This window comes from Budorcas taxicolor, chromosome 5 (assembly GCF_023091745.1).
Source record: "Budorcas taxicolor isolate Tak-1 chromosome 5, Takin1.1, whole genome shotgun sequence".
NCBI lineage: Eukaryota > Metazoa > Chordata > Mammalia > Artiodactyla > Bovidae > Budorcas > Budorcas taxicolor.
Window position 1 is genome coordinate 93,484,996 of NC_068914.1, and position 12,945 is coordinate 93,497,940.

At 41.3% G+C, this 12,945-nt stretch overlaps 1 protein-coding gene across 1 annotated transcript in view; it reads right to left on the bottom strand.

Moving 5' to 3' along the window:
- TBC1D30 (TBC1 domain family member 30) overlaps positions 1 to 12,945 on the bottom strand; it is an 88,381-nt gene that overhangs the window by 33,665 nt on the left and 41,771 nt on the right. Inside the window, exons 4-6 of the mRNA XM_052640677.1 lie at positions 6,839 to 6,900; positions 6,237 to 6,302; positions 1,367 to 1,492 (exon numbers count right to left, since the gene is read on the bottom strand). Of these exons, the coding sequence (XP_052496637.1) occupies positions 1,367 to 1,492; positions 6,237 to 6,302; positions 6,839 to 6,900 (254 nt within the window). The remainder of the gene's footprint in view (positions 1 to 1,366; positions 1,493 to 6,236; positions 6,303 to 6,838; positions 6,901 to 12,945) is intronic.

Below are 12,945 nucleotides of genomic sequence, written 5' to 3' on the forward strand. Positions count from 1 at the left end.
AAAAAGTATTTCCAGAGTTAACACAAAAAGGCCCTCAGAATGAACAAATATAACATTAGGCTTTCAAATAAATTGACAGTTTATTTTAATGATACATCTCAAATAAAACAAGTCATTTCAACGCATGTATGATAGGTACTAACATTATTTCTTTCTACCAAAAAAAAAAAAAAATATATATATATATATATATTTAGCTATCAAAACTCCAAACAGTATTCAGGAGCAAAATGCAGCCAGTATCAAAAAGACACAGAAAAATCATTCTGTCCAAGTTGTTTTATAAACATGTATAAAAGAAACATTTGCTGTGCTTTAATATATAATGAAGGCAATACCTATACTTATCAAGCAGAGACTATGATTTTCAGGACATATTCATTTTAGTGATATATGCAATCAGCGAGAAAAAAAGATTCTCTTAAGAATATGATTCTTATAAAACATGCATTATCTTAACTCATCACTTAAATAGAAACAAAGTATTTCAGATATGGAATACTTCATTTCTAGGGAACACATACTGAACTTCCACACAAACAGCTCAAATGTGCATAATACAGAGGCTTTTCAAGCATATTACAGTACAAAATTTCATTTTTTTTTGAAACTCGTCTGAAACACACCAAGTAAGATGAAAATATAGCTCTTTTTAGTTAGTACTTGCTCCTGAAAAAAAAGTATTTTCAAATCTGCCAAAACATTAGCCAACTTCTGGTGACCAAACTTTACATGAAACAACTTTCCTTTTAAAACCTCAGCTTAGCATCACATGTAATGTACTCATATAAAATAAAAGCATGCCCTAGAGGCTTATGTAAGAGAATAATGGGATTAAATCAAATCAGCATCCTTGACTTTTGGTGCCAGCCTCTAATCAACAGTAATAATCCAGGTAGGTGAACCTCGGCTGCCTCCACAGCTGGCCTGAACATTCAACCATCTGGTGTAAAGTAAACCCATCAGTCAATTTAACTATCTTCATAAAATGACAGTTAAGAAATTATCAAAATCCTAATAACTGCCCAATTATTCTACTATGAAATAGGCTTAACTAAATTTCTCAGTGACTTTGATGTAAAAATCCAGTTAAAAGCATTGACCCATGCTAAACAAAAAGGAACTTCAATTTCCTATCATGCAAGCAAAATCAGAATGGAAATATTTTCTTCTTACTAGCAACATGCAGATGTACAAAGACAAGGCATCAACAAATGCCCCATTTTAAAAAGTTGTTAACTAATGAAATTAGGAAGCAGGAAATACACAGACATTCAAACCATAAGCCTTGATCCTCTGTCCAGGACGCATCTGGTTCTTAGAAATCTTCCAAGTTAAGACAATGAGCCAAACTCAGAGGTATTACCTTAACTATCTGAATTCCCATCGAGTCATCATCAGGATTACTCCTCTCATTGAAAGTGAAACGCATGGTTTTGTCCCAGTCAATGGCTATACTGTGCAAATAATGATCTGCCAAGGTCAACCAAACCTAAAATAGGAATAAAGAAGAATGCTAAAGTAAAATACATAATTTCATCTTTCTTTATTAGTCTATACTGATTGCATCCAGCAAGAAAATGAAAACTGTTACTAGAAGAGATATAGCCTACATGTAGAAAACTAACAACCTCATTGAAAAGTCTGCTGTACTAAACTGTACTAATTAGGGACTTTTATTTATTCTTTCAATTAATATTTATTGAGTTCCTACTATGTACCAAGTAACAATCCAGCCATTAAGGATATTGTTAAGAAAATAAAAACATATCAAATTTTATTTCAGTTCAGTAGAATAGCTAGATTATTTTGCTCTTGTATAGTTTCTCAGTAATGCTTGACTCTTTTGAAACCCCATAATGTGTAGCCCGCAAGCCTCCTCCGTCCATAGGATTTTCTAGGCAAGACTACTGTAGTGGGTTCAGTTCAGTTCAGTCACTTAGTCTTGTCCAACTCTTTGCGAGCCCATGGACTGCAGCATGCCAGGCCTCCCTGTCCATCACCAACTCCTGGAGTTCACTCAAACTCACGTCCATTGAGCCAATGATGCCATCCAACCATCTCATTCTCTGTCATCCCCTTCTCCTCCTGCCTTCAATCTTTCCCAGCATCAGGGTATTTTCAAATGAGTCAGTTCTTCACATCCGGTAACCAAAGTATTGGAGCTTCAGCATCAGTCCTTCCAATGAATATTCAGGACTGATTTCCTTTAGAATGAACTGACTGGATCTCCTTGCAGTCCAAGGGACTCTCAAGAATCTGCTCCAACACCATAGTTCAAAAGCAACAATTTTTCAGCGCTCAACTTTCTTTATAACTCAACTCTCACATCCATACATGACCACTGGAAAAACCACAGCTTTGACTAGACCTTTGAGGGCAAAGTAATGTCTCTGCTTTTTAATATGCTATCTAGGCTGGTCATAGCTTTTCTTTCAAGGAGCAAGCGTCTTTTAATTTCATGGCTGCAGTCACCATCTGCAGTGATTTTGGAGCCCCCCAGAATAAAGTCTGTCATTGTTTCCACTGTTTCCCAATCTACTTGCCATGAAGTGATGGAACCAGATGCCATGATCTTAGTTTTCTGAATGTTGAGTTTTAAGCCAACTTTTTCACTCTCCTCTTTCACTTTCATCAAGAGGCTCTTTAATTCTTCTTCACTTTCTGCCATAAGGGTTGTGTCATCTGCATATCTGAGGTTATTGATATTTCTCCCAGCAATCTTGATTCCAGCTTGTGCTTCTTCCAGCCCAGCATTTTTCATGATGTACTCTGCATATAAGTTAAATAAGCAAGGTGACAATATACAACCTTAATACACTCCGTTCCCCATTGGAACCAGTCTGTTGATCCATGTCCAGTTTGAACTGTTGCTTCCTGACCTGCATACAGATTTCTCAAGAGGCAGGTCAGGTGGTCTGGTATTCCCATCTCTCTCAGAATTTTCCACAGTTTATTGTGATCCACACAGTCAAAGGCTTTGGCATAGTCAATAAAGCAGAAATAGATGTTCTTCTGGAATTCTCTTGCTTTTTCTATGATCCAATAGATGTTAGCAATTTGATCTCTGGTTCCTCTGCCTTTTCTAAAACCAGCTTGAACATTTGGAATTTCACGGTTCATGCACTGTTGAAGCCTGGATTGGAGAATTTTGAGCATTACTTTACTAGCATGTGAGAAGAGAGCAGTTGTACCATAGTCTGAGCATTCTTTGGCATTGCCTTTCTTTGGGATTGGAGTGAAAACTGACCTTTTCCAGTTCTGTGGCCACTGCTGAGTTTTCCAAATTTGCTGGCATATTGAGTGCAGCACTTTCACAGCATCATCTTTCAGGATTTAAAATAGCTCAACTGGAATTCCATCACCTCCACTAGCTTTGTTCATAGTGATGCTTCCTAAGGCCCACTTGACTTCACTTTCCAGGATGCCTGGCTCTAGGTGAGTGATCACACCATCGTGATTATCTGGACCATGAAGATCTTTTTTGCACAGTTCTTCTGTGTATTCTTGCCACCTCTTCTTAATATCTTCTGCTTCTGTTAGGTCCATACCATTTCTGTCCTTTATTGTGCCCACCTTTGCATGAAATTTTCCCTTTGTATCTCTAATTTTCTTAAAGAGATCTTTAGTCTTTCCCATTCTGTTGTTTATTGGAGTGGGTAGCCATTCCCTATCCCAAAGTATCTTATGAGCTTGTTATACTGGGCTCCAGATTACTCTCTTTGCTTGGGCAAGAGCTCCCTGGCCATCCATGGAGAGAGAGGGGGGTGCAGTGTGTTTTCGTTTGTGTGTGTATGCACACTCAGTCATGTCTGACTCTTTGCAGCTCCATGCAGAATGGGCCTGTTTTCACCTCTGCATTTCAACCATCCCTCTCTAACACACACAAGAAAACTGATAGATCAGTCAGTCAGTCAGTTCAGTCGCTCCGTCGTGTCCGACTCTTTGCGACCCCATGAATCGCAGCACGCCAGGCCTCCCTGTCCATCACCATCTCCATGGGTTCCCATAAAGAATAATTCTTTTAAAGGAATCACTAGATATCTTTACTCCTTTCATTACCTTATCCAGAAAAGTTGCTTCACAATGCCATTTTTCATGTGCACTTTGAGGAACCTTCAATGTTCAAATTCTAAGAGTATTAAGATTAGCTTATAATACGAACCAGCTTATTTACAAAACAGGTTGACAGACTTTGAAAACAAACTTATGGTTACCAAGGGGGAAATGTGAGGGATTAGCATATACACACTACTGTATATAAAACAGATAATCAACAAGGACCTACTGTACAGCACAAGGAACTCTACTCAATATTCTGTGGTGACCTATATGGAAAGAGAATCTGAAATGGAATGGATATATGTATGTGTACAACTGAATCACTTTGCTGTACACATGAAGCTAATACAGCATTGTAAATCAATTATACTCCAATATATAAAAAGATTAAGTTTTTAAAAAGAAATGGGAATTGTGGTTGCCAAATGGGGGGAGGGGCAAGGATGGATAAGAAGTTTGGGATTGCTGCTAAGTCGCTTCAGTCATGTCCGACTCTGCGCGACCCCATAGACAGCAGTCCACCAGGCTCCCCCGTCCCTGGGATTCTCCAGGCAACAACACTGGAGTGGGTTGCCATTTCCTTCTCCAATGCATGAAAGTGAAAAGTGAAAGTGAAGTCGCTCAGTCGTGCCCAACTCTAGCGACCCCATGGACTGCAGCTCACCAGGCTACTCCGTCCATGGGATTTTCCAGGCAAGAGTACTGGAGTGGGGTGCCATTGCCTTCTCCAATTATACGTAGAATGGATAAACAACAAGGTCCTACTGTGTAGCACAGGGGACTATACTCATTATTCTAGACAAGGGCAATTCAGTATTCCCTGATAAACCATAGTGGAAAAGAATATGAAAAAGAAATATATAACTGAATCACTCTGCTGTACAGTGGAAATTAATACAACATTGTAAATCAACTATACTTCAATAAAACTTTTAAAAAAGGGGGAGAAGCTAGGTTTACAAATAAATAGCTGACATTTTGACTATCAACAGGCCAACAATTATCAACAGTCCAGTTTTGACTTTTGAACATGACTTAGCAGGACTAATACTGATTAATATCTCTAGCCAGACCTCTCTCCTAAGCATCACAACCGTATGTGCAAATATACACTTGACATCTTCAATTTAGACATCCAACAGGCATCATAACCTTAACATATCCAAAACCAATCATCTAACCAACTGTCACCCCCAAGTAGATAGATATACACACACACACACGCACGCACGCACGCTCGTCCCCTGTGGGAAACTCTACCTTTTCAGAAGCTCAAGTCAATCCTGAAGTTTTTGATGACATTGCTCTTACACTTTATATTCAATCTAATAGGAATTCAAGTCAACTCAGCCTTCAAAATATATCTAGAATCTTATCCCTTCTCTCCATCTCCACTACCAAAACCCTGATCAACTCTTGCCTGAATTATTGCAAGCTTACTGCTCTCTCTCTGCTGTTGCCCTCACATTCTCAAGTTAGCGGTCAGAATGGTCCATGTAAAATATAAGTCATACCATGTTATTCCCCTTCTCAGAACTTCCCAATGCTTCTCATCTCACACTGGGCAGAAGTCCTCCTATGGCCTGGAAGGTCCTACAAGACCTGCCATTCCCCTAAGGCCATCACATTACCTCTATGACCCACCCCCCACTGCTTTTCCCCTTGTCCTCTGTGCTTCAGCCACCCTGGCCTCTTCTGCTTGGATACTCCTGAGATGCTCTCACCTGAGGATGTTTTCTGTTTGGAGTTCTCTTCCACCAGGTAGCTACGTGGCCACCTGCTCACTTCTTTAAGGGCCCTATTCAAATGTTACCTTGCCATTTAAAATGCTACCTCATCTCCATTCCCCTACACTCCCCTTACTTCTTTCGTTGCTTTATTTTTACATATGGCACTTAGCATCATCTGAAATCCTTTATATTATACTCATAATAAAGTCTACAAGGATAAAAATTTTGGTCTGTTGGGGTTTTTTCCCCCACTGGTGTATCCCCAGTACCTACAGAAAGCACCTGGCACAGAATAATCAATAAATACTTATTGAATTAATGAATAATGAAGAGGGACAGATTTCAAATTACTAAATCTAGAATATTCTTTTTGACATTCCAGACACTTTACAAAGAGACAGAGTGATGGTGCTTTTGCATTTTAGCCATACAAATCCTCCTCACCTTTCTCCTCCATTCCTTCGGTATTCCTGTTGATAGTCTGGCAACTGCCTTTAGAGCATCGTACCACTAGAAATAAAGAAGAAACACTGTCAAAGTGATAATATTGAGCTGGTTAAGCACTTTTCAACCTTTTTTCCATCTTAACATTTGTAGAATATGATAATATTTATACAGAACACTGGGGTAAACGTTCCGAGCTTCCTTCAGCCAGGTATGTCCGGTCTAAGGGCCATGACTGCCCCAAGCTCCTCCACTTAGGCCCCCTTAACACACTTGTTACCCACTCACAACACATGCACACAAGGGTTGGGAAGCTCCGGTTGGGAAATCAACACCTGTGTTATAGATTCAGAATAAGCAGTTGGTTTTTAAATTTTTTTTCCCACACTTGAACCATTAAAACAAAGTACAAAATTTTTCACTGAAAGTATAAATCCAGGCCACTTATAGCTTCACAAGTTATTTCATCCATAATTTTAAAAACTGACTCATCTTATGCATATCCAAGCACATGCTAATCTTCCCATTTTGAGAATATATCTCAGTGTACCTTGTAGTTACCCCCCAAATAAAGGTATTTTTGAAACTAAAAATAAAATTACCTGCTGAAAACCATTTTGACCTAAAGATGGCTCAAGAGTGAACTTCAACTTTGTGTCAACTCCTAAAATAAAAAGACATAAATAACAGTTATCTAGGGAGAAAATACACTATATCAAAAATAAAAGTAAAAATTAACCTTATACTACTGGGTCATCATAAAATTTTTAAAACACTTATTTTTTTTACTAGATTACAATCTTATTAATTGTTAATTTTGTTAAAAGAAAAAGAATATTAATTATTAAAATAGAGAAACATCCTATGGTAATAGAACGGAACTTCTCCATAGAATGGTGGTCCCACAGCTGTCTGGTGTTGTGCAAAAACAGAAAGTGACACATGGGCTTGCAGCCATACAGACTTCCATTCAGCTTTGGTTCCTACAGTCAAGCAAATTACTTAACCTGAGTTTCAATTCTCCATCCTTAAAATGAGGATAAAGCCTATCTCAGTTAGTTGTTGCAATGATTAACTATAAATCACTTAGCACAGTATAATTAATACTTATGAAACATGGGAAGAAAATTCTTTACTTACAGAATTTGTTTTTTAGGACAATTGCATTGGCTATTTCTATTAAGGAAAATTCAGTGAAATATCAAAAGGTATAAAAAATAATGTCATTGCCTTCCCATTTGTGGAATAATCTATATTTTAAAATTCTGTCATGATAGACTTATTCATTAGAGATATGTTTGTATATTTAGATTACAAGCTAAGAATATAACTGAACCCCAATTCCAAGTTATCTACAACCTTAGATAAACTTCTTTGACTCAAATCTCCAATCTACAGAATAGAAGCAAATAAAGAGGAAAATGTATAAAGACTATATACTATATTCATATTGGACTTTCTTATTATTGAGATGAAATTACATGACAATTTTTATTCCCACTTAAATGATATCAAAAATAATGTAACCAAATCTGAAAATTCTATGTATTCTTTTTTATAATTTCAAAATGACACTTTAAGCCCATTTTAAACTTAATAACTCAAGGACCAAGATACACCAAAAATTATCAATAGCATCGTTTTACAATTTACAATTGTCATTTATGATGACATTTTTGCTTCTAAGATGTTGAACGGCAGATTAAGCATACTGAAACCTCTCCACAACTTCCACTACTTAGGGAACAATCTTTCTTTAGAATCTGGTATGTAGATAGGAATATACTTTAGAATTTGTAAAATTATAATGATAAAGTAGACATGTCTTTTTAAAAGCATATATGGAGTCAAGAAGCTGAAAAGAGATGTGTCTGATTTACCCAAGCCCGTGACAGCATGAAGATGCCTTTCTTGGAGTCCTAGAAGAGTACTATGTATACAAAAGTTTGGTCCTAGATTTCTGAAGTCAAGCTTTATAATCAGTGCCCTGATAATTCTTTTCAGAGCTTCCCAGCCAAAAGGATACACTGTCTAGATAGATAAGGTTTTCTTCTTTGAAGGTATATTATGTATCTTGATGGATTCTCATTACTCGGAGATGATTTAAATGAAGTTTTGCCTCAGTGTGCAATGATACAACGGGCGATAAGAGTGCCTCCAGCTGGAGCCATGATTTTAACATAAAACCTCTTGGTGAGGTTGCTGTCCAGATGCAGGGTGCTGAATAGAAGCGTGTTTAGAAATGACGTTTGCTTTGTAACATAACAAAGACCAGGAAATTCGGTCCCATGCTCTTATCTCAACCGATCTAAAATCCTATGATTCCCCGCATGTAAGACCAAATATGCTCCCTTGACTTTATCAGAAGTACCTGCTGGGCATCGTGCCAATCGCCTTGCTGAGCTGACACCCGGCTGGGGTTAGTTAAAACCACAACTATTTTCTCACGATCAAAAATGAGTCACAGGATTTCCCTGGAATTGATCATTCGCCGCCTGCATGCAAAAGCTGAAATCAGGTCATTTCTACTTCTTTTCTTCTAACTGAATAAGGAAGGGGAGTAGGTTTGTGTTTCATCTGGTAATCATTGGATATTCCGGATTCAGGAACACAAAACACTTAACATGGGAAGTTTTTTCTTTTTCTTTTTCTTTTTTTTTAAGGCTAAAGAAAGACTGTGAATAACTACTACAGTCTTTGCAACTAGACACTTCCTTGGGGAGAAAAACAAAGAAACCACGAGGTTCGGAAAGGCAATGACGCGCTCCACCCTTTGGGGCTTAGCGCCTTGATTCTCTCTGCAGCCTCAGGACAGCAGGTCCCCAAAGGCGCAGGGAGACAGAGTGGAGGGAGGAGGAGGTTCAGGGGAGGACAAACCCACCTGGAAGCCAGCTGGTGCCACCCTGGGGACAAGTGGGCGCTAAGCACGGGTCCGGGCACAGCTGGCTTCCTCTGCGGCCACTCCTAACCACTAAGCCTTATACCCAGGGGCCTGAGCACGCCAGGGCTGGGCTCATAAAACCCCCGGGGAGGAATGCCGGGTGAGGGAGCGGGCGCGGAGTTACGCAGCCTGGAGATGCAGGGATGTGTAAACACAGGCTGACAGCAGAAAGGGCCTAGCCTAACACCGGCAGCTCACTCGGTCTTTGCCTACAGAAAGGATCTCTGCTTTGCAGGAGTATTTCCTGCCTGCGCTCCACCCGGAGGCTCCTGGTGATATGATCCCAGCACTCACCAAGCAGGGACGCTCAAGAAAATGCACCCGATTTTTTTTCCTTCGCGGTCACTACCTTTCCCTCTGACTCCAAGTATCAAACCTGTGCCTTTCTCCGCCTCCCACACCTCCTCTAAGGTGTGGCTTCTTGTGCGTCCGAAGCACAATTGGTTGCGCGGCCTCTGACAGCCCAGGCAGCCGCCAGCACTTCCCCGAGCGCACCAACAGCAGCTCCGGGCACAAGCCAGGGCTGGACCACTCACAGGCCGCGGGGTGGGGGCGCAGGGGCAGCCGGCGGGAGCAGCCTCCTCCGCGCCTAGGGAGGCCGCTGCCCCGGTCAGGCCTGGGTCCTCGCTTTTCCCTCCCAGGCCGACCCAGCCCCGCCTGCGCCCAGCCGCGGCACCCAGCACCCGCCGGCCGGCGGGTGATCCCGGGCCTAGCGGAGTCTCAGCTAAGGCAAAGGCACCGGCGCCGGGGACGCCACGCTACTCTCCAGTGCTCCCCTCTGCCGCCCCGGGTCCTCACCCGGCTCCAGGGTGCAGAGCAGCCGGGGCGCGGTCCGAGAAATGCAGCTGCGCTTCTTGAGCACATTGCTCAGGATGGTGCCCACGCCGCCACCACCGCCGCCGCTGCCACCACCCTGCCGCTTCAGGCATCTCCCTCCACGTCTCAGGGAGCCGGTCAGCTTGTCCTGCCGCATCCGAGAGCGCCCTGGGATCCCGCACTCCGCCTGGGTTCCCGCCGCTCCACTGGCGTAGCGGCTAGGCGTGCGCGGGGGGCTTGGTGAGATCGCTTAGTCGAGGGTCCCTGGGAAGCAGCGAGAATGCTCGGGAATAGAGGGAGCCGGGGAGAACCGTGGGAGCTGCCGAGAGTGGGGCGGCAGGCAGGCATCTGCAGTGCGGAGCCAGCCAGGCTGAGGCTTGGAGAGGGCTTGGGGCGGGGAGGAGGGCGGGAGCGATCGAGTGCTCGGAGACGGAGGCGGCGCTCCCGCCCCCAATCCCGGCATCACCGTGCGCAGGCGGGGCAGCCTTAGCTCCCCGACGCCTGGCAGGCTCCCGGCACCTGCGTGGGGCGCCGCGGAGCACCCCCAGCCCGGGCGCGGGCGGCTGAGCAACGGCGAGACCAGGAGCAGTGACAGAGATCTCCGTGTTTCTCCCAAGATCTGAGACGCTGGAGGGAGCACCAAAGGGAGCCAGTCTCAGGCGCAGAACACCAGTGAGTAGCTGGTGGATCGTGAAGCACCAGCTTCATCCCAAATTGTGTCAAACCCTTTCCCGGCATCTTAGAGGGGCATGGGAAGCACGTTAAAAGTATTATTATCATTATTAGTAGTATTATATATTAATATTATTAATGTATAGATGCTGTATGTTAATTATATATTAATTAAATATATAATATTATTATTATTATGGCTGTTTCTTTTGGAAGAGTGAAATTAAAAATAAAACTGTTCCTCTTAAAAGCAGGGTGTTTTAAAGTGGCTCCTCCATCTCTCCAGCCAGAGACTTCAGTAGTCAAAACTACTAGCAATAATTACTGCTGTTTTTAAGTCATTCATAAACTAGGGCATTCCGACATTTTCCAATGGATATTAATCATAAAGGTGAATGAGTCATAAGAAAGGAAAGGATGTGGAGGGAAATACAAAGATATTTGTATATATATATTTAGAAAAGGCACAACAGATGGATTAAAAAAAATAAATAGTATTTATATGGAAGAGAACAATGTAGAAGAGAGAGGAATAGAAAACAGATTTCTCTGGATGTACCTTATGCAGTTTGGAATCTGGAATAACATTGATATTATTCATGGTTATTAATAGTATTATTAATTCATTATAGTAATAATATTAATAAATCAAACAAAAAGGAAACTCTAAAATTTATAAATGAATAGAAACACATGAACCTAATTCAATATCCTTTTGATGGCAGAAGAACCCAGAAAAAAATAAGTTGCTTTAGAGTATAGTATTATGCTTGCAGAATGGTGGTATACCTTTTAAGAGCAGATAGAACTACAAAGAAATCTTAAATGTCATTCTGTAGCATTATTGTTATTAAAAATATTGGGTTTAATTCTTATGTACACTATAGAATAACCTAAATAAATGATGCTAATGTCAAAAGGAACCAAGGTGTTTTCAATGTAACAAAAAAGTGTACAAAGAAATCAAGTTTTTTAATCCTGCAACAGTATATCTTAAATGGAAATAATGTATGAACTCATCTTTTTTCTTTTCAAAAATACATATAAAGCCACTGAATAGGTTGAGAACTAAGAGCCACCCAGCATCACTGAATAACCCTAGCACCCAGAATTTGGTCTCTAAAACTCATTCCCCACTAAAAGGAATCAGGGTTCCTTTAGAAATATCTTGATAAACAAAGGAAGAAAGGCGGTACTTCAAGACTAACTGAGTCATGTCAAAAAGACAGGAGAGCCATGCAAACAGGATACTATTGGCCTATTTGGAACATTTTGAGCATCAAAAACAATGGCTGCTAATGGACAGATGAATGGATAAAAAAAGATGTGGTATATATACACAGTGGAGTACTACTCAGCCATAAGAATGGAATAACATTCTTTCACAGCAATATAGATGGGCCTACATGTCATCATACTAAGTGAAGTGAGTCAGAAGTGAAGTGAAGTAAGTCGCTCAGTTGCATCCAACTCTTTGCAACCCCATGGACTATACAGTCCATGGAATTCTCCAGGCCAGAATACTGGAGTGGGTAGCCTTTCCCTTCTCCAGGGGATCTTCCCAACCTAGGTCTCTCACATCGCAAGCAGATTCTTTACCAGCAGAGCCACAAGGGAAGTTAAGTCAGAAAAAGACGAATACCATATGATATCACTAATATGAGGGATCCAGAACATGACACAAATGAACTCATTCACAAAACAGAAACAGACTCACAGACATAGAAAACAGACTAAATGGTTTCCAAAAGAGAACGGGGGTGGAAGAGGGGTAAATCGGGAGCCTAGGATTAGCAAATACGACCACTGTATATAAAATAAACAACAAGGTACATCTGCATAGCATGGGGAACTACATTCAATATTCTGTAATAAACCGTAATGGAAAACAATATGAAAAGTAGATACATAAGTGAATTACTTTGCTATACACCAGAAACTAGCACAACATTGTAAATCAACTATGCGTGCTCAGTCCCTCAGTCTGACTCTTTGCAACCCCATGGACTGTGGCCTGCCGGGCTCCTCTGCCCATGGGATTCTCCAGGCAAGCATTTTGGAGTGGGTTGCCATTTCCCTCTCCAGAGGACCTTCCCAACCCAGGGACTGAACCTGGGCCTCCTGCACTGCAGGCAGATTCTTTACCACGGAGCCACCCAGGAAGCCCATCTGATGTTTGACACTGGCCAGTTTTTTAGAGGGCAACACAATCCCCTGGGTGAAGATGGTATTGAACACCCATAGTTAAAGGAAGAAAACTGGAAGGAGACAGAAAATCCA